The sequence below is a fragment of the Microcaecilia unicolor genome, chromosome 1, assembly GCF_901765095.1.
Source record: "Microcaecilia unicolor chromosome 1, aMicUni1.1, whole genome shotgun sequence".
In the NCBI taxonomy this organism is placed as follows: Eukaryota; Metazoa; Chordata; class Amphibia; order Gymnophiona; family Siphonopidae; genus Microcaecilia; species Microcaecilia unicolor.
In genome coordinates, this window is record NC_044031.1 from 376257020 (window position 1) to 376282081 (window position 25062).

At 43.4% G+C, this 25062-nt stretch overlaps 1 protein-coding gene across 1 annotated transcript in view; it reads right to left on the bottom strand.

Annotated features, from left to right (window-relative positions):
- ANKH (ANKH inorganic pyrophosphate transport regulator) overlaps nt 1–25062 on the bottom strand; it is a 250501-nt gene that overhangs the window by 59552 nt on the left and 165887 nt on the right. The window contains exon 7 of the mRNA XM_030209995.1: nt 24396–24488. Within this exon, the coding sequence (XP_030065855.1) occupies nt 24396–24488 (93 nt within the window). The remainder of the gene's footprint in view (nt 1–24395; nt 24489–25062) is intronic.

The window sequence follows — 25062 nt, forward strand, 5'->3', positions numbered from 1 at the left end:
GTGTCAATCAGGGGCATTTTTGAAAGAGAAGGGTGCCCATCTTCTGACATAAATCGGGAGATGGGCGTCCTTCTCTCAGGGCCGCCCAAATCGGCATAATCGAAAGCCGATTTTGGGCATCATCAACTGCTTTCCATCGCGGGGATGACCATAGTTCCCGGGGGCATGTCGGCAGCGTACCGAAGGCGAAACAAGGGCATGCTTAAGAGATGGGCGTCCTCGGCCGATAATGGAAAAAAGAAGGGCGTCCCTGACGAGCATCTGGCCTTTACTTGGTCCATTTTTTTTCACGACCAAGCCTCAAAAAGGTGCGCGAACTGACCAGATGACCACCGGAGGGAATCTGGGATGACCTCCCCTGACTCCCCCAGTGGTGACTAACCCCCTCCCACCCTGAAAAAAAACTTTTTTGGCCAGCCTGAAATGTCATACTCAGGTCCATCGCAGCAGTATACAGGTCCCTGGGAGGGGAGGTATGTGTGAGTCAGGGGAGGTATGTGTGAGTCAGCGGAGGCATAGCAAAGGCGTGGACGTCCTTCTTTCAAACATTTTGGACGTCCTGAACTGCCTCCCCCCCCCACAGGGACAGCCAAATTTCAAAGGCGTGGAGTGGAGGAGTGGCCTAGTGTTTAGAGCACTGGTCTTGCAATCCAGAGGTGGCCAGTTCAAATCCCACTGCTGCTACTTGTGATCCAAAATCCAAATAAATAAAGGGGGTGTTGGAGGCATAGCAGGTATGGACATCCTTCTCACAGAAACATCCAGGCATGGACGTCCTTCTCACAGAAACATCACATTTTGGACGTCCTCAACTGCCATTGCCATTGCAGGGACAGAGGCATAGTGAAGGATGTCCTTCACCCATAATCTAAAAAAAAAAAAAAAAAAGACGTCCCTGACGAGCACTTGGACGTTTTCACCTGGACTTGCATTTTTCTAAGGTTGTAGATGGCAATTTATTTAAGGTTGTAGACAGCTATTATACACGCAGCTTGTTTGCATGTATGAAGCCGTCTTTGGCATGCGCAGAGCAGCCACGCATAATACTTGGCTGTTCTGCACTGGCTTCCCCTCCTTAGGAAGGAAATCGTGTGCAAGTGAGCTAACAGTGAGCTGCTCATTTGCATGCAATTTCCTTCATGCATGCCCGTTCCTTTCTGAATCGCTAAGGGATCGATAAGGGAAGGGCTTTTTCCGTTCGGTTAGTGCATCAGTTAGTCCACTGCAGGCCCCCTAGGGTGCCCGGTTGGTGTCCTGGCATGTCAGGGGGAACAGTGCACTATGAATGCTGGCTCCTCCCATGACCAAATGACTTGGATTTGGTCGTTTTTGAGATGGGCGTCCTCGGTTTCCATTATGGCCGAAAACCAGGGACGACCATCTCTAAGGTCGACCTAAATGTTGAGATTTGGGCGTCCCCGACCAAATTATCGAAATGAAAGATGGATGCCCATCTTGTTTCAGTAATACGGGTTTCCCTGCCCCTTCGCTGGGACGTCCTTAGTGATGGGCGCCCTCAGAGATGGTCACCCCCGTTCGATTATGCCCCTCCACGTCATCTCTCAGAAACATGGAATTGTACTTTTTCAATTGCTGGGGGGAATTTGTGGAATCTTCTTCCAGGTTATTTAAGACTTTGCTCTGATTATCAACAATTTAAGAGGCTTTTTAAAAGTTTTTATTTTGTGAATGCATTTATTGATGGATAAGTTTGATTCTTTGTCAGTTTTCCCTATTAGGTCTGTAGTGACTAAGATTCTTGATTTTATAAGATTGCTAGTGTTTTTGTTTTGTATATGTTTTGATATTATGAATGTTTTTACTGTAACCCACTTTGATTTTAAAGCAGGATATAAATTCATGAAATAAATAAATAAATTAAATAAATAAATAAACCCCAAACAAAGGCATAGAGGAGTGCAACCTGCACAGAGTGGCAGGTACAACCCCATACAAGGGTAGAGGGTGTAGCTTGCAGAAAGCAGCAGGTACAGCCCCAACCAAGGGGTGTAACCAGACAGAGTGGCAGGTATAACTCTAGCCAACTTACGGAAGACTAGATGAATCATTTACATAACTATTTTCCTGGTCCTTAGAGAAGATGCATGCAAATGCATCTCATGAATGGCTGAAATCTAGTCTAGTCTGCACCCATCAGGGACTGGCCCTATGCATCTCTGCCTTACATTAAAATTATGCCACGATGTAGCACAGTTCTTTCACCCAAAGTGCTGGGATTATGGAAAAGGGTCGGCTACACACACAAGGGTGAAACTACTGTATGTTTTATGATATAGTCTGAAAGTGATGGTAGGCTTCCAAATGACTAAAAATGCCTACTATAGGATTCCTGAAATTCTTATGCAGCCTTTCTATAACTTCTTAGTCTTACGATTATAGAACTCATGCCTTTTCTGTTGTATTGGCAGAAATTAATTTATATTATGTGTCATCTGCTATCTTTCATTGGATAGTAGCCAAACACTGCAAAAGAGGCAATCAAAGCTCAGGGAATGCTTAACTCTGTGTTTCATCCTGCCATCTTACTTCTATAAGAGATAAGGACAAACTCTGGGGAGTTTATTTCACAGCCAGAAAACTTGAGCTTATTTCTGTTCTATAAAGAGCATCATGGAATAAGGAATCATGCCTCTGTGACCTCACAGCCTTTGAGGGCAAAGCCTGAATTATTATGTACTATCACAGAACCATGAAGGCCCAAAATAGAGCCTGGAAATTCCATTAGCCTTAGCCAATCTGAAGTGATCCTAATTCAGCTTTAGTTTTGGTTGCCAGGCTGCATCCAACAACCTGGTTTATCTTTCTAGCCAAGTCTGCTCTTGCTTTCTGTGTGTTGCTAGGTTCATCCCCCAAAGAGAACTGCCGGATGCAGTACCAGGGCAGAATCAATTCCATAGTAATTTAAGTCATTATCCAAGCCAACATTGAGCTGCACATACAGTAATATTGGAGAGCAGATCTAGCAACCCAGCTCTCTTTCAGCAATCAGAGCCACCTACTGCTGCCATTCAAATAAAAAAAGAAATAAATCAAACTACTTGTATCTGTGCCAGGCACCCTGTGCTATGCCAGAAAAAGCAATGGCAACAGATGCTACACATGAATAAACAGACAATTACTGAACAAAGCAGACTCAAGCACTTACCCCTTGGGAACATGCATCAAACTGGTTTTAAATCGTCCCTGCAAGGATGGGTTTATAGGTCTTCCTAAATATAGTTTGCCTTATTTCCTAAATATTATTCTGTATGCACCATGCACACTGCCTCTGGGAGGATTCTGTATAGAAATACCCTTCTACACAGAACTTAAACCTTTTCTGCACTGTGGCTTGGTGGGTGAGCAAACAGAAGATAGCTGCATCATATTAGCCCATATTGGCCAGGAGATAGCATCAGAATCAGTGTCCACTATGCAGGCCACAAGGTGGTATTATCAGCCTCAACTAGCATGAGGGCAAATTCAGTCCACGCCAGTGGGAAAGAGGATGGATAAAGAGGGAGTAGAGGGGATTAGGTCTGGTGGGAAACATAGAAGTGGAAGGGTGAGGCCTGGGAGAAGGGAGAGAATGAAGGGAGATAGGTTCCAGGGGAAGAGTGAAGGGGGTCAGTCCAGAGAAGTGGAGGAAAGTGAGGGAGAGAGATCAGACTGGGGGGGGGGGGGGGGGTAAGAATAAGGAAGGCTAAACCGTGGCAGAAGGGTGGAGGGGCCTGAGAGGTGGAAGAGAGTAGTGAGGGCCAAGGGTGAATGGAGGGAGACCAGGTCTGGGGAGGGGGCAGGGGGTGATAGAGAGGATGGGGTTGGGTCCAGAGAAGACAAACATGGAGATTTCAGAGTGAAGAGTTTATGGAGGGAATTGGGCACAGGATGAGAGGGGTTCAGGCAGTGGAGAGAGAGAGAGAGAATGGAGGAAGTCAGGCCTGAGGGACAAATGGAAGAGGTCAGGTTTGGTGGAGCTGGAGAAAGAATGAATGGAGAACAAAGAGGGTCAGGCCTGATGGTTAAAGAGAAAGAGTGAAGAGGATGATACTTGGGGGGTAAAGGCCAGGCTGGGATGGAAGGGATGGCCTTATGATGTACTCCTAGGGGAGTTTTGCACAAAATATTACAGTATCATTTTGGCAACTACAAAGAAATCATAATTTTGCATAATTTAAAAATATTACGTGTAGAATAAAAAGAAAACCTATCTATTTTTGGGTAGAATTCCCCAGAGCATCATCTGAAAACATTTATGTATGTTTAAGTAACCTGATGTGTCCAACAGATGTTTTTAGTCACCAAGTGTGCTTTAGAGCTACACGATGTTCAGCAGAGAAGGCGAAGCTTTATGCAACAGTTTATTTTTCACACGTCTTGCTTCTGGTGGTGGCTCATAAAGCAGCCGGTGCGGAATGCAGTTAACATGTCTCACAGTACGACAGAAAAGGCTGCACTGTGAACCACCATGCTCTTTGAAGAGCATCCCTACTGTCTGTTGGATTGGATGTAATCCAGGGAAACCTCACTTTGTTTAACCAGAAGCCTAATAAGGGTGAATCATTAACATCAGAAATAGGCAGCCACAAAATTATTCTACGAATTTTGTGTAACTGCCACCACAGTGATTACCTAGGAGGAGGGCTACACACATCTGGAATAACAAGCAAACTGGAGCACTATTCAGACAAGTTTTAGACCTGTGGCCAGCATTCCTCTGATGGCTAAAATGATGGAATTAGTTGTCGCTGAACTATTATCTGATTATCTGCATTTTCATAATTGCTTCAGTTCTTCATAATTTGGTTTTTGGTTATCCCACAGTACTACATTTCTTCTTTTTGCTTTAATATCAGAGGCCAAATCCTTTTTAGCAAGAGGTAAGGACCTTAAACTACTACAGTTCGATTTGACAGTGGCCTTCGATACAGTTGATAATGCCATTTTGCTTTCTAAGTTGAGCTGTTATGGCCTTATGGGCCCAATTTTAAATTGGTTTTCAGAATTTTGTACAATAGAAATTATACAGTCAAAATGAATAAAAAAACTTTTCACTAGCTCAGTGCCTCAATATGGGGTGCCCCAGGGTTCTCCACTTTCACCAATCTTGTTTAATGACTAAATGACTGCTTTCGATGCTGGATTTAGCTCCTTTGGAGCTAAATGTTTTTCTTATGCAGATGATAAGATTTTATTAGTACCAGTAAGAGAACTCTGGACAAATATCATTTAACTTGTTAACTACTTGTATTTCCAGGTTAGAAAAAAGATGTAAAATCACAGTTTACAGCTTAACTGAAATAAGACAAATGTTTTATTACTAAACCATCAAATACATACCATCCCAGCAGAATTAACTTTGTCAGATGGTTTATCCTTTCAGATTGAAAGAACTTCTAAGATTTTAGATGTTGTTCTTGACACTATGCTCTCCTTGGAGCCACAAATTCATAACGTTATTAAGTCGGTTTTCTTGAAGTTAAAACAGCACCAATATTTCTGTTCATTCTTCTCTGAAGAACATTTTGAAATATTAGTTCAAGCTTTTATATTATTTCCATTAGAGTATTGTAACAGTCTTTATGTTATAGTTACCTCCAAACTTCAGACTCTTCAGAACAATGCTGCTAATCTGATCTTTCACCTTAAGAAATTTGACCATGCTACTCCATCATTGGTCTGTCTTCATTGGCTTCTGATCCAGGCTTGTATACTTGTATAATATTTAAATTTTTGATGGATCTTCCCCTGAATATTTAATATCTCTATTCTTTTTCCCAAATGTTATTCAGTCTCCCTGTACCTCTCGCTTATGTTTGTTGCATTATCCTTCCTCTCGTGGTATTTGTTATAAGAGTATACTGACAAATTCTTTGTGTTTTCAAACTGTTCAGTTTTGGAATTCATTGCCTGTGAATTAAGATCTTTGAATTCCTATTCTATGTTTCGTAAGGCTCTAAAACGTAACTGTTTAGAAGGTTTTTAATACATCATTAATACTTCTTTTGTTATCAATTTCTGTTCTTAATGTAATCTGCTTTAAATGATACTGGAAGTTGGCAGAATATAAGTGATTCATAACATAACATAACAAGGGGATCATCCATCTGTATCTACCTCATGAAACTCTTGCTCCCTAAAAAACTAATGTTTTGATAAAATATATATAACTATGCATGGTTGATCGTGAGTAACATTGAAGGGCTATTGTTATTGATAGGTGGTTCTTTGGGTGATCTTGCTGGACCAGTATTTTAATGGGCAGCTTTTTCTGCATTTCTTGTGGTGATGTTTATTTATTTGTTGCATTTGTTTCCCATATTTTCCACCTATTTGCAGACTCAATGTGGCTTACAATAATACATCATGACAAGCGTCAATCAAGAGTAGATAAACAATTGGTTACATAAAGAACAAGTGTAACATAATGGATATAAACAATTCAATAAAGCATACAGATTATCAAGTAATTAGTGATGTGTTGGAATTCCTATTATTGATTATTATGGTAAATTTTGTTAAAAAGGAAAGTCTTTAATGATTTTCGAAAGTTGATAAGGTCGTGAATATTTTTCAGATCCAGTGGTAATGCATTCCACAGCTGCGTGCCAATGTAAGAAAAACAAGACACATGTATTAGTTTGTACTTTAGACCTTTGCAGCTAGGGAAGTGAAGTCCCAAGAATGTGCGTGCTGATCTTTTAGCGTTCTTGGGTGGTAAATCAATAAGGTCAGACATGTAAGCCGGAGCATTCCATGAATGATTTTATGAACCAGAGTGCAAGCTTTGAACACAGAACGTTCCTTAACTGGGAGCCAATGGAGCTTCTCTCTTAGGAGTTTAGCACTTTCGTATTTTAATTTTCCAAAAATGAGTCTAGCTGCGATGTTTTGGGCTGTCTGAAGTTTCTTGATGATATACTCTTTACAGCCAGTATACAGCGCATATATATATATATATATATATATATTTATCTAAATCTATATATATATATAACTAACTTAAGTTGTGTTTAGGCTACAGGACAGTGAGATTTATGTCTTTATACAATTTTTGTGCTGCTTATATATTTCTAATATGATTGTGTATGTTGTGGTTGATATTTAGTGATTTAACATGCCAGAAACGGCTCCTGGCCAGTTAAATCACTTGTTTGTGGCTAACTAGTCATATTCAGAGGCACTTAACCGGATAGTGTCACTGAATATTGCACTTAACTAGCTATATTTTCACTGGCTCCATATACCTGGAAATTCAGTGCTGGAGCCTGGACATGGTTAACGCCAGCAGCGGTTAGCAAAATAATGACAGCTGCCAGCTGAATATCGGGCCCCTAGTTTTTTTGTTAACCACCTAGAATAGTATGGTCTAGAAATGCATAAAATAAATACATGTAAAGACATCTTGAAATAACTGAAAAACTGTGCAATGTATCTGCTAGCGTCTATATATTAAGATTAGTCATTGAACCCTATCTGCTCAATCACAAGGCCCATTCGAGCGCCAAACAGGCAGAAAGAGGAACACATTGAGTCCAGTTTTCAGCAGGATGGGCAGGGTATAATTTGAAATGTCTAATGTAGACATTCCAACTTACGCCTGCATTCTTTTTTTTTATTATTATTATTTATTTAAAGAATTTCAATTATACAATCACATAAAAACAATGTAATTCCAGAAACAACAAAAACAAAAGTACAGGAAATTTCTCAAATGCAGAAGAAGAAAAACCACTATCGTCCACTATTCGAGGTAACAGGACCAAGATTACGAAAAATAAAACTGTGAGGGAGTGAATGGTATAGCGGCAGGTGTCCCTAGAAAAACTCCCTCACTGAGGTTGCAGTTTAGCTACCTTACAGAAGGTGGCGCTAAACCTGTCATGTCAGAGAGTCAGAGGGCAGGCTCAGACCAGACTGGAGATAAAAGCTCTCTGGTAGAATAAGACAGGGAGGCCCTGATACAGCGGTCTTCAGGGGAGAGAGAGAGAGAGAGAGAGAGAGAGAGAGAGAGAATGCCTCGAGTGTAGAGGTTTCCAGAAGGAAGGTCCCAAGGGAAGAGGACTCCATTCTAAGCTAAGCTACAGTACCTGACAAGAGGAAAGCAGTGTGGTTCAAACTTAACTCCTCATTGTGGGTCTGTGAATTATTTGAGAAAAAAATGTGTTTGATGTATATCCAGAGGGAACCCAAGAAGGTAAATGGACACTGTATTGGGCTAGGCTGGGAGCCAGCCCTAGAGAGACAGTGCTGACAGTGAGAAACCAGAGAGAAATAAAGAGACTGTACTTGTGCTGGACTAAAGCCTGTGAAGTAACAGGCACATGTTGAGTCAATCAATAAAGTCTTTTCCTTTTTGCTTGCAACCCTGTATGTATGACTGATCTGTGCCCGATCCAAGCCACACCCTCAATCATATTACCACATATGGTGGCAGCTTAGGGATTTGTTGTGTCTCTGCAGAAGAGACAACTCAGATACCTTCAGAGATTTGGACCTCGGTACAGCTAGTGGGAGGTTCTGTATAAAGGCTAAACAGATCAGCTCTGCCTTAGAGAGCTTAGAGAAAATAATTAGCAAGTGCTGGACAAGCAGGATTTTTTTCCTGTGGGGTTTGAAGAGGTTATAGTGCAACAAGTAAACTCTGGTGTGGAGCGCACAGGAAGACTAGCCAGGAGGGGCCAGAGAAGTGTGCAGCATAAGTACATAAGTACATAAGTAGTGCCATACTGGGAAAGACCAAAGGTCCATCTAGCCCAGCATCCTGTCACCGACAGTGGCCAATCCAGGTCAAGGGCACCTGGCACGCTCCCCAAACGTAAAAACATTCCAGACAAGTTATACCTAAAAATGAGGAATTTTTCCAGTCCATTTAATAGCGGTCTATGGACTTGTCCTTTAGGAATCTATCTAACCCCTTTTTAAACTCCGTCAAGCTAACCGCCCGTACCACGTTCTCCGGCAATGAATTCCAGAGTCTAATTACACGTTGGGTGAAGAAAAGTTTTCTCCGATTCGTTTTAAATTTACCACACTGTAGCTTCAACTCATGCCCTCTAGTCCTAGTATTTTTGGATAGCGTGAACAGTCGCTTCACATCCACCCGATCCATTCCACTCATTATTTTATACACTTCTATCATATCTCCCCTCAGCCGTCTCTTCTCCAAGCTGAAAAGCCCTAGCCTTCTCAGCCTCTCTTCATAGGAAAGTCGTCCCATCCCCACTATCATTTTCGTCGCCCTTCGCTGTACCTTTTCCAATTCTACTATATCTTTTTTGAGATACGGAGACCAGTACTGAACACAATACTCCAGGTGCGGTCGCACCATGGAGCGATACAACGGCATTATAACATCCGCACACCTGGACTCCATACCCTTCTTAATAACACCCAACATTCTATTCGCTTTCCTAGCCGCAGCAGCACACTGAGCAGAAGGTTTCAGCGTATCATCGACGACGACACCCAGATCCCTTTCTTGATCCGTAACTCCTAACGCGGAACCTTGCAAGACGTAGCTATAATTCGGGTTCCTCTTACCCACATGCATCACTTTGCACTTGTCAACATTGAACTTCATCTGCCACTTGCACGCCCATTCTCCCAGTCTCGCAAGGTCCTCCTGTAATCGTTCACATTCCTCCTGCGACTTGACGACCCTGAATAATTTTGTGTCATCGGCGAATTTAATTACCTCACTAGTTATTCCCATCTCTAGGTCATTTATAAATACATTAAAAAGCAACGGACCCAGCACAGACCCCTGCGGGACCCCACTAACTACCCTCCTCCACTGAGAATACTGGCCACGCAATCCTACTCTCTGCTTCCTATCTTTCAACCAGTTCTTAATCCATAATAATACCCTACCTCCGATTCCATGACTCTGCAATTTCTTCAGGAGTCTTTCGTGCGGCACTTTGTCAAACGCCTTCTGAAAATCCAGATATACAATATCAACCGGCTCCCCATTGTCCACATGTTTGCTTACCCCCTCAAAAAAATGCATTAGATTGGTGAGGCAAGACTTCCCTTCACTAAATCCGTGCTGACTTTGTCTCATCAGTCCATGTTTTTGTATATGCTCTGCAATTTTATTCTTAATAATAGCCTCCACCATCTTGCCCGGCACCGACGTCAGACTCACCGGTCTATAATTTCCCGGATCTCCTCTGGAACCTTTCTTAAAAATCGGAGTAACATTGGCTACCCTCCAGTCTTCCGGTATTACACTCGATTTTAGGGACAGATTGCATATTTCTAACAGTAGCTCCGCAAGTTCATTTTTTAGTTCTATTAATACTCTGGGATGAATACCATCAGGTCCCGGTGATTTACTACTCTTCAGCTTGCTGAACTGACCCATTACATCCTCCAAGGTTACAGAGAATTTGTTTAGTTTCTCCGACTCCCCCGCTTCAAATATTCTTTCCGGCACCGGTGTCCCCCCCAAATCCTCCTCGGTGAAGACCGAAGCAAAGAATTCATTTAATTTCTCCGCTACGGCTTTGTCCTCCTTGATCGCCCCTTTAACACCATTTTCGTCCAGCGGCCCAACCGACTCTTTGGCCGGTTTCCTGCTTTTAATGTATCTAAAAAAGTTTTTACTATGTATTTTTGCTTCCAACGCTAATTTCTTCTCAAAGTCCTTTTTTGCCCTCCTTATCTCCGCTTTGCATTTGGCTTGGCATTCCTTATGATCTATCCTGTTACTTTCAGTTGGTTCTCTTCTCCACTTTCTGAAGGATTGTTTTTTGGCTCTAATGATTTCCTTTATCTTACTGTTTAGCCACGCCGGCTGACGTTTAGTCTTTTTTCCCTTTTTTCTAATACGTGGAATATATTTGTCCTGAACCTCCAGGATGGTGTTTTTAAACAGCATCCACGCCTGATGCAAGTTTTTTACTCTGCGAGCTGCTCCTTTCAGTCTTTTTTTCACCATTTTTCTCATTTTGTCGTAATCACCTTTTCTATAGTTAAACGCTAGCGTACTTGATTTCCTAGTTTCACTTCCTTCAATGCCAATATCAAAACCGATCATATTATGATCACTGTTATCAAGCGGCCCTCGTATCGTTACCCCCTGCACTAGATCATGAGCACCACTAAGGACTAAGTCTAGTATTTTTCCTTCTCTTGTCGGCTCCTGAACTAGCTGTTCCATGAAGCTGTCCTTGATTTCATCAAGAAATCTTATGTCCCTTGCGTGTACAGATGTTACATTACCCCAGTCTATATGCGGGTAATTGAAATCCCCCATTATTATTGTGTTGCCCAGTTTGTTTGCGTCCCTGATTTCCTTTAACATTTCCGCATCCGTCTGTTCGTCCTGGCCAGGCGGACGGTAGTACACTCCTATCACTATCCTTTTCCCCTTTGCACATGGAATTTCAATCCACAGTGATTCCAAGGAGTGTTTTGCTTCCTGCAGAATTTTCAATCTATTTGATTCAAGGCTCTCGTTAATATACAATGCTACCCCTCCACCAATCCGATTCTGCAAGCCACACTTAGCCAGGAGAGTGGCAAGGTTGAAGGAAGGGAAAAGAAAAGAAGTTTTAAAAGTGAGAAAGCAAGTAAAACCCTGTAGACTGCTCCTGACTGGAAGATCAGTGGGAGAATGTTGTGGCTTCAGGGAGAGAGCTACAAAGGCAGGGTTCTGATAAGCTGAGGTTTGATTAAGCTGCTGAATGCACCTGGTGAGAAGGAAGCACAGCATGTGAGCAGTACATGAGTGAGAGAAAAGGAATGACAAGCAGTTGAGTGTGGCTGCCAGAGAAGCTGGTCTGAACAGCTTCCCCCGGAAAGTAAAAGTGAGTTTGCTGCTGATACTAGAGCAGCCGGGCAAAAGCTGGTCTAGACTCCAGGAGAGGAGCTGGCATTAGAGCTGCTATTGAGAAGCTAGCTCTGGGAAACTGCAGAGCAGAGAATTATAAGGTTACAATAAGTGCACATAGAAAAGTATTAAAAGCTGAACTGCTGCTAAGGAAGCTTCAACTGGAGCAGTTCAGGAGTGGAAGTGGAAGTTTGGAGTGGAAGTTACAGCCAGAGCTAGAGCTGTTTTCCTGGGAAAGACCAATGCATAGAGTCAGTGCAAACTACAGCATGCAAGGTTCTCCAAAAGAAGTCAGCCGCAACCAGGTCCGTTGGAAAATCTGGAGTGGAGCAGCTGTGTAAAGGCAGTCTACCTGAATCAAAGGGGATAGCCAATAGGGGACTTTGCATATCCTGGCAGGAGACCTTTGGCAACAGCCAAAAGTGGAAAGGAGCCAGATGTGAGACTAGGGCTGAAAGAGGCAGGATGGAAGAAGAGACTGGCTAATACTGAAGAGGGTGATTCACTTGGCACCTCAGAGTTGTGGAAGGAGTTCATGCAGGAATATAATGCAGCCACTGAGAGGCTGGTGAAGACTACTACAGTGGAATTCTCAAGGAGTGTCTGACCACTGTTTTGTGGTTCAGGTTTACCCTGAACCTTGGAAGTAGGGTATATGTACACTGAGCAAAGATGGGAAGGAGTCCATGTCCTGGCTGGAGAAATGTGAAGTCTCCTAAGGAGGAGCAAGTAGCCTGAAAGAAGGAATGGGGTACAAGGATGATGGGAACCTGTCCATCAGTCCTACAGAGTTGCTTCCAGTACATTCCCGGCATCAGGGGGATACTAATTTAAGAGACAAAAGTCAGCTGACTCACCAAAGCCTTTCCGCTAGGAATATGGATAGTGCCTTGTGTAAGGGAGGCCCAGCATGTAGAAAGGTCACTCGAAGAAAGAAGCTTGTAGTAGTAGTAAAGTAGTAAAGATAACCTCACTAATCCACCTCACCAACCCACTCAGTTATGAAAGCCCACCTTCTATAACTACCCTAATCACTCCCTTCCTTCTTCTCTCTTCCCTTACTTAATCTCTGCACAATACTAACTGTATCTGATATCCTGGAATGACAATGTTAACAAGACTATGTAAGCCACATTGAGCCTGCAAATAGGTGGGAAAATGTGGGATACAAATGCAATAAATAAATAAATAAATAAAGCCAGGAATGGAGTGCGGTTGATATGGAAGGTATCAATATCAGGATGCCCCAGATGGAAGTGTGGCTGTCCAAGAGGATCCTGGAAGCTTATATTATTCTTCCTATTCCCAGTTGTGGAGGTGTGAAGGTATCAGGGGATCCTGAGGTCAAGCCCGGTCACTCATGATGACCTGGTTCTGGTGGTTGTTGGAGACCAATGGGGGAAGTGTATCAGTCTATTACAGAGGAGGAAAACTCAAGTAATGATGAATTGTCCAGTGGTGATGGTGGATGCCTGTGTTTGGTGATGACAACTGGTTTAAAGATGACAAGTACTGTTGGCCGCTGGATGAGAAGATGATGGTGTGGCCTATGGATAGGGTTCCAGTCCAGCTGTTTCCTACCAGACTCAATGTCCCTGTGATGAGGATTTGTGACCATTGGTGTGATGGGGTCCAACAGTTGCTGTTTACCTTGCCCTACTCATGTGTGGGTGTGGAAGGCATGGCGTGACTGGGATGGTTGTGTGATTGTGGCCCTGGGACAGTCTCATGAATTCCTAGTAGTTGTGGGAGCCCTGGGTGCCCTAGTGATAGCTTTCAATCCCTAGGCAAGGTGGCCCAGCTGGTGGCAAGCACTCAACATGATATGACTGAGCTGAGGGGAGGATATGTGAGGGAGTAAATGGTATTGCAGCAGGTGTCCCTAGGAACACTCCCTCACTGAGGTTGCAGTTTAGCCATCTTATGGCAGGTGGCGCTAAATCTGTCATGTCAGAGGCTGAGTCAGAGGGGCAGGCTCAGACCAGGCTAGAGTCAAAAGCTCTCTGACAGAACAGGACAGGAGAGTCCCAAAACAGTGGTCTTCGAGACAGAGAGAGAGAGAGAGAGAGAGAGAGAGAGAGACAGACAGAGAGACCTGAGTAAAGGAGGAAGGTCCTGAGGGAAGAGGACTCCATTCTAAGCTAAGCTACAGTACTTGAGGACAGGATCAGGGAAGTAGTGTGGCTCAAGCTTAACTCTTCAGAATGGGTGTGTGAAGTCTACCAAGGTAGGAGATGACCTTGAACTGTATGCACAAAGTACTTTCTTTGGATTTATGTCCAGAGGGAACCCAAGAAGGTATTAATGGACACTGTGTTGGACTAGCATAGAGAGAGTGTTGACAGTGATATGTGAGGAACCAGAGAGAAATAAACAGATTATACTTGTGCTGGACTAAAGCCTGTGAAGTAACAAAGGGCACATATTGAGACAATCAATGAAGTATTTTCCTTTTTGCTTGCAACCCTATATGTATGACTGAGTTTGTGCCTGATCCAAGCCACACCCTCAATCACACTGCCACAAAAACACAAAGGAAAAATATCAAAAACTGAGCAGGCAACTAAAAATGGAGAAAGCTTCTCAGCCAGCTCATACAGTATACCCTAACACTACTGGATTATCATGTTATCACTCTGAACTCTTCTTTTGAAACCACAAAATCAATTAGTTGTTTCGGTTCACTAAAAACATAAGATTTACCTTTCAAAAATTCCAGTTTCTTTGCCATAACAGTCTTATCTTTAACTAATACTCCACAAACCTCTTGCAGCTTTGATACTTTCGACTCCAAAGATACTACCTTCAAACTTTGCTGATTTGCTACTTGGACTTGAGCATCCAGTGTTCCACTGACATTATTTATATCCACTGAAAACTTAGAAACCACTTCCATTAAAGAGGAATTAAAAGCTTACATGGCATCCCATAGTGAGTCTAAAGTCACTACTATCGGATTAACGAGTGCTGCCACCATATCTGAGGAAGCTCCTTCCCCCAAGGGCCCACAGGAACTCACAGTTTGTTCTTCCTGCGCTCTCCGTTCTTCCCTTCCCCTCATGATGTCTCCGGTGGAGAAGTTCAATGCTGGGAGAATCTAAGTGTGGATCAGGCGAAAATACATCCCTGAACTATGAACCCCTCAAACCAGGCATTGCCAAGTTTCCAGATTGTGGTGGTGCCAAAGTAACATAGTAACGTAGTAGGTGACGGCAGAAAAAGACCTGTACGGTCCATCCAGTCTGCCCAACAAGATAAACTCGTATGCGCTACTTTATATGTATACCTGACCTTGATTTGTATCTACCATTTTCAGGGCACAGACTGTAGAAGTCTGCCCAGTACTAGCCCCGCCTCCCAACCACCGGTGCTGCCACCCAATCTCCGCTAAGCTTCTGAGGATCCATTCCTTCTGAACAGGATTCCTTTATGTTTATCCCACACATTTTTGAATTCTGTTACCATTTTCATCTCCACCACCTCCCACGGGAGGGCATTCCAAGTATCAACCACTCTCTCCGTGAAAAAATACTTCCTGACATTTTTCTTGAGTCTGCCCCCCTTCAACCTCATTTCATGTCCTCTAGTTCTACAGCCTTCCCGTCTCCGGAACAGGTTTGTTTGCGGATTAATACCTTTCAAATATTTGAACATCGGTATCATATCACCCCTGTTTCTCCTTTCCTCTAGGGTATACATGTTCAGGTCAGCAAGTCTCTCCTCATACGTTTTGTAACACAAATCCTATACCATTTTTGTAGCTTTTCTTTGCACCGATTCAATTTTTTTTACATCCTTAACAAGATACGGCCTCCAAAACTGAACACAATACTCCAGGTGGGGCCTCACCAACGACTTGTACAGGGGCATCAACACCTCCTCTCTTCTGCTGGTCACACCTCTGTCTATACAGCCTAGCAACCTACGGCCACCGCCTTGTCACACTGTTTTGTCGACTTCAGATCCTCAGATACTATCACTCCAAGATCCCTCTCCCCATCTGTACATATCAGACTCTCGCCACCTAACACATACGTCTCCCGTGGATTTCTACTCCCTAAGTGCAACACTTTGCATTTCTTTGCATTGAATTTTAATTGCCAAACATTAGACCATTCTTCTAGCTTCTGCAGATCTTTTTTCATGTTTTCCACTCCCTCCGGGGTGTTCACTCTGTTACAAATCTTGGTGTCATCCGCAAAAAGGCAAACTTTACCTTCTAACCCTTCGGCAATGTCACTCACAAATATATTGAACAGAATTGGCCCCAGCACCGATCCCTGAGGCACTCCACTACTCATCTTTCCCTCATCCGAGTGAATTCCATTTACCACCATCCTCTGGCATCTGTCCGTCAACCAGTTCCTAATCCATTTCACCACATTGGGTCCTATCTTCAGCATGTCAAGTTTATTCAAGAGCCTCCTATGGGGAACTGTGTCAAAAGCTTTGCTGAAATCTGATTAACACATGCATTCAGTTTTTCTTACATGAGTTCGCAGCTGTGGAATGCTTTACCATTTAACCTGAAAATAGTTCACAACCTAATTAACTTCCGCAAAGCACTGAATACTCACCTCTTTAACAAGACATACCATAATGACTCATAATAGGAACTGTAATGCACCATCATTTACTTGATATTTAGAATATTTTCTCCTTATACCGGATTGTTTACTATTACTATGTCATCCACGTCCTATATGTAATACCAACTGAATGTTTTCTCTTTTTACTTGATTGTTTATTATGTCATCCATGCTTTCTTTATAATACCAACTGTATCTGTATTCTGGAATGGCGTAAGCCATGACGGAAAATTGTAAGCCACATTGAGCCTGCAAATAGGTGGGAAAATGTGGGATACAAATGCAACAAATAAACAAATAAGTAGATTACGTCTATAGCACATTCCTGATTCAATTCTCTGGTCACCCAGTCAAAGAATTCAATGAGATTCGTTTGGCACGATTTCCCTTTGGTAAAACCATGTTGTCGCGGATCTTGCAACTTATTGGCTTCCAGGAAATTCACTATCCTTTCCTTCAGCATCGCTTCCATTACTTTTCCAATAACCAAAGAGATGCTTACCGGCTTGTAGTTTCCAGCTTCTTCCCTATCACCACTTTTGTGAAGAGGGACCACATCCACTGTTCTCCAATCCTACGGAACCTCTCCCGTCTTCAAGGCTTTATTGAAAAATCCCATCTATACTGTTGCCAGGGAAAAACTCCTTCGGCGGAGCTGAGGAATCAGCTGTCCCCAAATGAGCCGAGGCTGGAAAATCCTTCAGGGTAGTCTGCTTCATGGCTGGGGTCAAGAACAGGGCTGGCGGTAGCTGCCAGACTTTTCCACTTCGTTTTCCCATCGAAAAAACAGCGGGGACACCAAAAGAAGCAAGCCGCAAGAGGTAAGATTAAGAGCACCGGCTCGTGCGTCTGCTCATGCCGCTATCTTGGCCCAACTTATGCCTGCATTCTGTCTGGCATTGATGTCCGTATAATCTATGTGCCCCATATTCAAACACAAATATCTGGATAACTTTAGAGGTCTGGGGATGGAGCTTGGATGGAGTTAGGAGTTATTTAGTTAGCAGTGATATTTAATTCTATCTGGACAAAGAACAACGAAATGCTTTCCAGATAGAGGTTTCAATAATACTATTTCAGGCAGTAAAACCAAATCACAAAAACTTAAATAATCAATAAATAGTAAGTCAAAGACCACTTTTAAGAATCTTTGAATTTAAAAACTTATTTCCATTTTGAACACGCTAAAAATATATATTAGGCGATATTCCAGCACTGTCAGTGCTTATAACCACTGAAAAAAGTTAAGAAGGATGTTAAAAATCACCAATTTGCTTTAAAAATGATTTTTTAACGACTTTAAAGTATGTTTTTAAATTCAAAGATAAAAGTGACCTTTGACCCTATCCCAGCAGTTCTAAGCTTGATGACTCCAGGCTAGGATAATTTCCTGAGAGAGCTCATGCGGAGTACTGCCCTGGCTGTAAGTAACTTGCATTGTTATTTCCTAAAGTCTCTACTTGAAGCATTGCTTCTTAAGCACCTCATTGATTTAAAACACTTTTGTGCACATATTCTTTCAGATTTGCCACTATTACTGTTAACTCCAGAGGGAAGAGGGTATCAATTATTCCCTCTAGGTAAGTGTCATATCTGGCTCTTTTCAATTATCATCTCACCACTACAACACTATTGAAAACAGTTTTAGCTCACTTGTATGATTTTAATCTCCCTGTTTCATTTTCTAGCATAATTGTTTGAATGGTTGGTGTACAGATGCATCTTCATTACAATGTTTTTTTTTTTAATCAACGTGTCCTTAAGATATTAGTTTGGCTGTTTTAAATCAGTGTATTTGTTTTATGCATGGATAAACTGTATTTAAGTTTTTACATATTGTTTATTGATTATGTTCAATACATTTTAAGTTATTATGATTTGGTTTTTAATATTATTTATGTCTTTCTATAGTTATTTCCTCCTGACGCAGTCTTTTATTGGCAAAACATGTCAGGCACTGTCATTTGATCTTTTCCACTTCAATAAATTGTATGTTACCCTATTTTCAGGTTTGTGTGGTTTGCTCTATACTTTTGCAGATCCCTGCCTCCTATTGCTCTGCTGTCAATAATGCTGACCAATCACAAAATAGCTGCTTGGACCTCCAATGGCAGCTTCATGAAACTGCTGCAGGAGATCCAAAGATCCTGGGTTTGGTTGGACTGTAACCTAACTTTACACAATTATCCCCTATGTAGCTGAATATCACCACTTAGACATATAGATTATATGTGCCATCGATGCTGCTCTAAATCAGCATGCCTGTTAAGCTGTACAGGAATACCTCCATACATGTTTCTAACGATGGAGGGTGCTGCCTCAAACTCACATTTCAATTGCAAGCAGCACATAGGTCTGCAGCTACTAAAATGGTCAGTGGTCTTCGTCATAAAGTGTATGAGGACAGCTTTAAAGATCTCAATATGTATACTTTGAAAGAAAGGCGAGAGAGGGGAGATATGATAGAGACATTTAAATACCTATGCGGCATAAATGCACAGGAGGTGAGTCTCTTTCAGTTGAAAGGAAGCTCTGGAATGAGAGGGCATAGGATGAAGCTGAAAAGGGATAGATTCAGAGTAACCTGAGGAAATATTTCTTCCTGGAAAGGGTGGTAAATTTGTGGAACGGCCTCCTGGTGGAATTGGTTGAGACGAAAACAGTATCTGAATTCAAGAGAGCTTGGGACAAGTACAAAGGATCTCTAAGGGAGTGATAGGAAGACTAGAAGGCATAGATGGGCAGACTGGATAGGCCATATGTCTTTATCTGACTACATTTTGCTCTGTTTCTATGACCACAGGGGTGCAGGGGAAAGGAGAGGCGACAAGGAGATGCTGGACCACAAGGATGGATGGGAGGGAGAGGGGACAGGGAGATGTTTGACCATAGGATGGAGGAAACAGAGAGGAGGGACAGGGAAGTTCTGGACCATAGGGATGATAGGGAGAGAGATGGGGGTGATGCTGGACCATAGGATTGGAGGAGGAAGGGGGACAGGGAGATGCTGGACTACATGTATGGGGGAGAGAGAAGGGAAAGGAAGATGCTGGACTACAAGTATGGGAGGAGACAAAGGGGGAAACAATGAGATACTGGCCTGTGTGGGAGAAGAAGGGGACAGGAAAATACTGGGCTACAAATAGGACAGAGAGAGAGAGAGGGAGATGTTGGGCTATAAGTATGGGAGTAGAAAGACAGGGAGATGCTGGGCTACAAATGAGGGAAGAACAGAATGACAGCAGATGCTGGGCTACGAGGGTGTAGGGAGAGAGAGGGAGAGAAGATGCTGAACTTTGTGAAACCAGGTGGGAAAGGCCATGGGGGCTGTCAAGGAGATGAGTGAGAGGAGGATGGTGAATACAGAGGGCAGATATGTTGTAATGAGAAGTGGGTGAAAAACAGCAATACAGGAGGCCAAGGAAGGAGTGAGATGGGAGAAATGGGAGAGCTAAGGGGTGAGAGGAGGAGATGGAAAGTTGATAGGTAGGTGAAAAGTAAAAAGAAGATGAAGGACTGGAGAATGAGAGGGTGAAATTCCAGGGGATAGAGGCAGTGGCGTACCAAGGGGGGGGCGGTGGGGGCGGTCCGCCCCGGGTGTCAGTGGGTGGGGGGGTGATCTGTTTCGCTCCCGCTGCTCCCACCCTACCTTAAAAAATTTTTTTTTTGAAGCGTCGTTGCAGGCAGCGCCTCGCGTCTGCCCTGCTGGTAAAAGAAGTAAATCTCTTCGCTTCGAAGTTCGTCGTCGTCGGGCCTCACTATGTCCCGCCCTCCTCTGAGGTAACTTCCTATTTCCACGAGGGCGGGACATAGTGAGGCCCGACGACGACGAACTTCGAAGCGAAGAGATTTACTTCTTTTACTAGCAGGGCAGACGCGAGGTGCTGCCTGCAACAACGCTTCAAAAAAATTTTTTTAAAGGTAGGGCGGGAGCAGGAGAGTTGGGTCGGGGTGGGGGTGGGGTCCTCAGATGGGAGAGGGATATTGTGGGGGTTCTCACATGGGGAGGGGAGGGGGGTTTCATATGGGAGAAGGGGACTGAGTGGGGAGGGGGTTCTCAGATGGGAGAGGGGTGTTGTGGGGGTTCTCACATGGGGAGGGGAGGGGGTTTTCATATGGGAGAAGGGGACTGAGTGGGGAGGGGGTTCTCAGATGGGAGAGGGGTGTTGTGGGGGTTCTCACATGGGAGGGGAGGGGGTTTTCATATGGGAGAAGGGGACTGAGTGGGGAGGAGGTTCTCAGATGGGAGAGGGGTGTTGTGGGGGTTCTCACATGGGGAGGGGAGGGGGGTTTCATATGGGAGAACGGGACTGGGGTGGGGAGGGGGTCTCAGATGGGAGAGGGGTGTTGTGGGGGTTCTCACATGGGGAGGGGAGGGGGTTTTCATATGGGAGAAGGGGACTGAGTGGGGAGGGGGTTCTCAGATGGGAGAGGGGTGTTGTGGGGGTTCTCACATGGGGAGGGGAGGGGGTTTTCATATGGGAGAAGGGGACTGAGTGGGGAGGAGGTTCTCAGATGGGAGAGGGGTGTTGTGGGGGTTCTCACATGGGGAGGGGAGGGGGTTTTCATATGGGAGAACGGGACTGGGGTGGGGAGGGGGTCTCAGATGGGAGAGGGGTGTTGTGGGGGTTCTCACATGGGGAGGGGAGGGGGTTTTTATATGGGAGAAGGGGACTGGGGTGGGGAGGGGGTTCTCAGATGTGAGAGGGGTGTTCTGTGGGTTCTTAGATGGGGAGGGGGTTTTCAGATGGGAGAATGGGACTGGAGGGGGTTTCCAGATGGGAGAAGGGGACTGGGGTGGGGAGGAGGTTCTCAGATGGGAGAGGAGAGGGGTGTTCTGGGGGTTCTCAGATGGGAGAAGGGGACTGGGGAGGGGAGGGGTTCTCAGATGGGAGAAGGGGGCTCTCAAATGGGAGAAGGGGGCTGGAACTGGGGTCTGAGAAGGGGTCATGACGGAAAATGGGGCATGCCTGGGTCAGGTGGGAGAATGGGTCGAGCTGAAAAGGGGGGCAAGGCATGTGGATGAAGGGGGCTGAAACTAGGGGCTGAAGGAGGGTAGGTGGGATAAAGGGGAGTACTGGGACTGGGGGCTGAAAGGCGGCAGGGGCTAAAATTGTGGGGACGGGGGGGGGCTGAAAAGGAGACAGGGAGAAGTGGCTGGGGCTGAAGCTCAGGACTGGTGACAGAAAGGGGCTGGGGTTGAAACTGGGGGCTAAAAATGGGACAGGGAGAAGTGGCTGGGGCTAAAGCTCGGGACTGGTGGGAGAAAAGGACTGGGGCTGAAACTGGGGACTGGTGGGATAGTGGGGCTGGAACTGGGGGCTGAAAAAAAGGGGCAGAGAGGGGACAGATCCTGGATGGAAGGGGGAGTGAGAGGGAGGGCAGAACCTAGATGGATGGGAGATGGAGGGCAAATGGTGGCTTGAGCGGACAGAGAGAAAGGGCAGACAGTGGATGGAAGCAATAGAAAGGGCAGAGAGTGAATGGAAGGGGGAGAGAGAGAGGGCAGACAGGGGCAGATGGTGGATGGAAGGGGCAGAGATAGAGGGCAGATGTAGATGGAAGAGGCAGAGAGAGAGAGGGCAGACATTGGATGGAGGGGACAGCAGAGAGGGCAGACACTGGATGGCAGAGAGAGAAGAAAGGCAGATGCTGGATGGAAGGAAGACAGTGAAAAGAAGATGAGGAAAGCAGAAACCAGAGACAACAAACTGTAAATAAAATATATATATTTATTTTTTTTGCTTTAGGATAAAGTAGTATTGTAGCTGTGTTAATGTTTATAATAGAACATGTAAACAAGGTAATCTTTTTATTGGACTAATTTTAATACATTTTGGCTAACTTTCGGAGAACAAAACCCCCTTCCTCAGGTCCGGATAGGATATTGTAACAACACTATACTGTATTGACCTGAGGAAGGATGTTTTGGCCTCTGAAAGCTAAATGTATTAGTCCAATAAAATGGTATTATTTTATTTTCTATATTTGTTTTATTTCTATTTGTTAATTTGTAAAGTGGTGATTGGTACTTGTTAGTTTTTTCAAATTTACATCTGATGTCTTTATGTTTTGCACAGTACTAGGGGACATTTTCTTTTTCTGTGGTGTTGCATTGTATGCAGAGTCTGGCATCTTGGGGGTTCAGTTTAATTTTTGTCTAAATAGAAAGTTTATTATTGCTTATTCTATAGTGGATTAGGATGTATCTGTGTTTATGAAAAAGACATGGCTTTCGGTTGGCATTGACTGTGCAAGATGGACGATCTGTGTTATTCTGCCTGGTTTCGTTTTACAGTAGGTGAATTGATGTTCTAGTGCTCACTGTAGTGTTTAAGATGCTTTCCTTTTCCTTATGTGACTTGTAGAAATTACTGCTTATGGTATGCTAGAATTGCTCTATAGGTCCTGAGTGTTTTGTATTCTCGGCATGCCTAGTACTAGATTTTGGAGGGGGGGGGGGGTGTTACAAAATGACCGGCCCCGGGTGTCAACTACCCTAGGTACGCCACTGGGTAGAGGCAAAAGAAAAAGAAAGAGGAAATATGGTAAAGACACATGTAGTGAGGGAATGGAAGAAAGGATGAAAAAGAAGAAAAGACAAATGGACAGCAGTCATTGGAAAGACAGCAGAAGATGGACAGGAAAGCAGAAAAGAGAACCTGGGACCAAAATACTTGGAAAAATAAAATGTCCAGACAACAAAGGTAGAAAAAAAAGTGGAATATGTTAGTTTTGGGAAATGTGTATCACAGATGTCTTTGTATTGTGTTTAGTTGAAAAGGAAACTGATCATAGATGTACCATCTTGTTGTTTAGTCCGGTTAGAGGAGTATACATCTTTGATCTTTTACATCATAGATCCTAAAATTTGGAATGTGCTGCCTGTCGAACTTTGTGTAATTTAAAACACAAGCCAATTGAAGAAAGAATTGAAACCCTATGAGCAATGACCTTGCCTTTTGTAATGTTGCATTTTAATGTACTGAATTATCCCAGGAATATGGACAGCTTGAATAATGAGTGTTCAATTTTTAGTCCAGATCTAATTTGTAAATACAATGTTTTTACATGATGTTTGTATTTTATTGTTGTTTTTTAAGTTTTATATGTTTTATGCAATCCACTTAGAATTTAAATGCAGAATAGAAATACATTTTATTATTATTGTTATTATCCCTTGTATTTCTCTTTTTATTTCTCCCTTGTTGTGGTACATGTTGAGTTTGACTTCTTGGGGTTTCCAGTTCAATTTTTGTCTTCATATTTCTATTTTTAATTTGTGAATTCTTGTTCTGTAATTTGTGAAGTTCTGTCAGTGTTTTGCATGTGAGTGAGATGCAATATTCCATTTGCAATTAGTTTCTGTGTAGAGATCTATAGCAGTCCCACTTGTTCTGTTTTACCTATAATAGGTGTATTGGTGTTCTAGGGCCCAATGTAATATTTGTAATGCTGCCTATTCATAGGTAGGGTTCATGTGGTTTGAATCACAGGAATTAGTGCTATGGTTGTATGGTAGGTTTGCAACATGTATTTAGACTGGGGATTTTTTTTCAGGTTTTGTATTATTTCACAATGTGCCTGGTAGTGGAGAGATATATGTTGCTAACTCAGAAGACATGAGAATCCAAATATTTTTCTGTGCTCACCCAGGCCCACTGCACAATCACTGAACAACCAGGCCGGCCCTAATGCATCCTCATGTATGACACCAAAACATGAAAACAAGAAAAGGTTTTGGAGGGGAAATGTGCCCCAACGAATGGGGGCTGTTTACTCAAGTTTTTCTACCATTTTGTGCCACTGGGGTAATTGCTTAGTATACAGGGCCCTATGCATCCTAATCTTATTCCCATTGTTTGGGCAGAAAGAGACAGAGCTGCAGGAAGATGTGCAATGTACTGTATGCATATACCAAAACAATAGAAACAGCCTGCTATCACCAGTGTATCATGAGAGGTCACCTTGTCAAAAGCAGGGTAGATGGCTCGAATTTCTGTTAACCAGCCATATGGCATGTGCCCCACAGGATAGGTAGCAGTCAAGATTGCCACAGCCTGCAACAGAGAAAAAGACATTATTATTATTATATCACAGTGCAGCTGGAAGGCTTTTCAGCTTCTAATCATGATCCACTCCATCCTGAAACAGTGTTTCTCAAGCACCACCTGGAGGACCCCTAAGCCATCCTGGGTTTTCAGAATATCCACAATGAATATGTATAAGAGAGATTTGCATTCATGGCCTTCATTGCATGCAAATCCACCTTCATTGTGGATATCCTGAAAACCCGACTAAGGCCTTGGTCTTCACTCCCATTTCTTGAGGGCCTCCAATGGATCAGGTTTTCAGGCAATTGAGGGCAATAAGATATTTGCAACAAAAGGATTTCAGGATTCTAGCTCATACAGTTTGCTGTGTTTCAACTGGATTACTGTAATTTGTTATATCTTCAGATTACGAATAAGTTTAACGTAATCATCTATAGTTGCTGCAGAATACTGCTGTCCAACTGGTTTGTGGGCTGGGCCGTTTTGATAGTGTGTAATCTTCTATGCGTGCTGTTTATTGGTTATCAGTACATCAGCATATACATTTTAAGACAATATGTTTAATTTTCAAATCAGTTTT